The following is a 3,075-nucleotide window of genomic DNA, read 5'->3' as shown; positions in this document are numbered from 1 at the left end:
GGTGTCGAGTGTGCCCGTCGAAAAGAGGCACGGGCGAGTTCTCGGCCGAGGACGAGACGGTGGGCAAGAATGAAGGTGCGGTAGGCGTGGTGAAGATGGACGCGGTGCTGGTGTCCGGAATGCGGGATCGGTGTCGGTCGAAATAGTGCTCCTCGCTTTGACCGATCGAGTGCGCGGTCAAAGTAGGGAGTGGCTGCGAGTCGGGCGACATAGCGGGGAAATTGTGCAACTGCGGCGACCGATGCGCCCCCGACTGATGGTCCACGTGATCGATGGTCGATCTCATAGGCGGTGGCGCGTGCATGTGCGTCATTGGTGGGAACATGGGCATCGAGGCTGGAGCGCGGAAACCGACGGTTGGACGCATACCGCCGACAACGTGCATCGTTCCATGGTTGGGCCTGGTCTGTGGATGCATCATGGAGGAGAGGGGAGCTTGCGGTGGTCCGAATCCGAGCAAAGAAGAATCGACGGGGCGCCGGGACGAAAATGGAGGAGCCATCGTCGAGTGGAAATGCATCCCGTGCTGTTGAACACCCGACATCATCTTGTTCGGGGATAAAGGGGATTGAGAATTCTCCGAGACGATCGAAGGTCCTCTGATCGCCGAATTTCGAATCGGTTGAAACTCGACCCTCGACGTCTCCGTCTCCGTCATCGTCGTCGAATTTTCCGGAAGACTAGGGGTCGCTATTGTCTCCACCGCTGTGATCGCTGGCGTCACCGAGCTCGAAGATGTCGCGTAAGTCACTTTTTTCTCCGAGTAATTGGCCGGCATCACCACCGCCACCGGCCCTTTTTTCGCCTCGTGGGTCGCCTCTGTTTCGGTGAGGCCATGAGGCGAATTAGCGACGACGATGTGCATCTTCTCGGGTAACGTGATCGACTCGTCCTGCGCGTTTTCGTTTCCATCGTTGACCGAGTCGGTCGTCGTGGTAGTCGTCATCGAGATCGTGACAGGGGACGCTGTATCCACACCTTTTTGACCGACCACTACCTCTTCGTTCTCGTTGCTATCCCCGTCGACTATTATGTTCGCGTTTTGTTCCACGACCACCTCGTGATTCGAGGATGCAGCCGCTTGGTGGTCGATCGATTCGTATTGATCGCGGCCCGAATAATCCGTGGCCTGGCGGACACCGTTCGACGTCGTCGATGTCGATAAGGGGCCGCCACCTGGTGAGGGGGGCCATCCGCCGGAAAGAGTTTGGGTCGACTGATATATCAAATTGGACTTTTCCAGGGAGACGGATGGTGTCGCCGCGGTTTCGTGCTTCGGTCTGGTGGATTGCGGTGACGAAGGCCCGTACACGCTCTTGATCGTCTCCACCTGCGTGGAGATGGAACTTTTGCTCGGAGGGAATTTCAACTGCGAGGTTTGCAATTTTTGATTGTACGTCTTTGAGGGCGCTAGAGGCGCGTAGAACTGCGCATCCTGAAGCACCGGCCCTTCCTCCGTTTGAGTGTTGAATTGCTGAGTGGGCTCGACGAAGCTCACGATCTTGTCTTTCTGCGTCAACGGTGGGGGAAGCATCATCGTGTAAGGCTTCGTTTTTTGATTGTAGAACGGGCTCGGATAGTAGCTGGACGGTATCGATTGAATCCTGTTTTGATTCCTGTAGTCGAGAGGCCCGTTTCTAAAGTTGCTCGTCCGCACCAGTTTTGGCGGTTCCGCCCCCGTGCTCCCGGTGAAGTCGTTCCTGTACGAGGAAACGGAATCCTGGTGACTCGATCTCGTGAATTTCGGCCCGTCCACGAATTTCAAGAATTGCTCCGGTATCTTCGGGCTGGTCTTCTTCGCGGTTACACCGAGGACGAGGATATCCCGTTTGGTGGACGGCTCGGTCGTGTGAGAATCCAGCCAATATTGAACCCTGTCCAGCACGGGGGGGACGTAATCGAAGGTAGGATTGTTCTTCAGGGGATCGCCGCGTCCAAGCGGCGTCCACTCGTCGTAATCCATTCTGAGCGAAAACACGCGCGGTTTATTCTCATTCTGGCCTGGAAAAGAAAAAAAAAAATCGACTCGTTCATTGGCTCGAGGTGACAAATCAAACTTTTAAGACCGTTTCAAAATTACATACACCAAATTAATCGATCGATTCGCGCTTTTTATTTCGTCACGCTTATTTCGTCACGGAACAAAAATGGAGACTTTACGCCGGACAAGATAGGATAAGAGCTATTTCTCTGGGAAGAGAAAAATCCGAATACCCGATCGCGACGGGTAAAATTTCTCTCATCCGTTTCTGCTTGTAACGCAAGTTGATGCGTTTCATATGCGCTCTCGCTACGAGCATTAACCGTCCATACGGCACGTCCTACTACGGAAACCCGGTATGGAAATAGAAACGGACAACGAAGATATAAGAGACCAAGGTATAACGCGCAAGGAGAAAACTCTCGAGCTCTCGAGGAGCATCTCGTTCGGATAAAACGTAATAGGAACGTGACGTGTGAAAAGATGAGAAAAGGAAAGAAAATGTCGCGATCCTCCGCCTTTCTTCCCTCCTCTTCTCCGTTATTACAACCAGATAAAAATGTGTTCCGTTGAACGAGCCTTCGTATCATTTCGTCATCCATGAATGTCACCACGTGTTGTAGCCTGCAGGCGTCCCTTTTTGAAGTGGCACGGTGTTCAAAATACGGGATGCCAATACCAATCTCTTTCCAAATTTCCACGTGAGAAATCGTTAGGGGAAGCGCGGGCAAAAGTCGGCACGGGTGTAGTACAGGTGTAGCATAAAATGTATACACGCACGAGAGCAAGCGAATGTGTGTACTGTCCGTTTTCATGAGGGCACCACTGCTCCATCCGTTGACAACTGAGCAAAGATTCATTAAGGCTAAGTGCTTGCAGTCCCTGCCGCCGTCGTCGAGACAAGAGGAACGAATTTCTTTCGTGTCCCAGATTTTTTTTTTTTTTCTCTTTCTCGCAAACTTCGAATCGGTCCTATTAAAAATATGAATTAATAGCATAGTATACATCCTTATATATATTATTTTGTTAAATCTCTTCGTGCNTTCTTGTTCGTTCTCGCCGATACGAAAATTATCGATATAGTTACGTAGTTA

The 3,075-nt window shown here is 51.8% G+C and overlaps 1 protein-coding gene across 1 annotated transcript in view; it reads right to left on the bottom strand.

The window, feature by feature from the left end:
* Nucleotides 1-3,075, bottom strand: part of LOC102678889 — a 12,827-nt gene that overhangs the window by 1,050 nt on the left and 8,702 nt on the right. Inside the window, 1 exon segment of the mRNA XM_031508646.1 lies at nucleotides 2-2,001. Within this exon segment, the coding sequence (XP_031364506.1) occupies nucleotides 2-2,001 (2,000 nt within the window).

This window comes from Apis dorsata, unplaced genomic scaffold (genome assembly GCF_000469605.1).
Source record: "Apis dorsata unplaced genomic scaffold, Apis dorsata 1.3 scaffold_92, whole genome shotgun sequence".
NCBI classification, from domain to species: Eukaryota; Metazoa; Arthropoda; class Insecta; order Hymenoptera; family Apidae; genus Apis; species Apis dorsata.
This window is presented reverse-complemented; position numbering and strand designations above follow the sequence as displayed.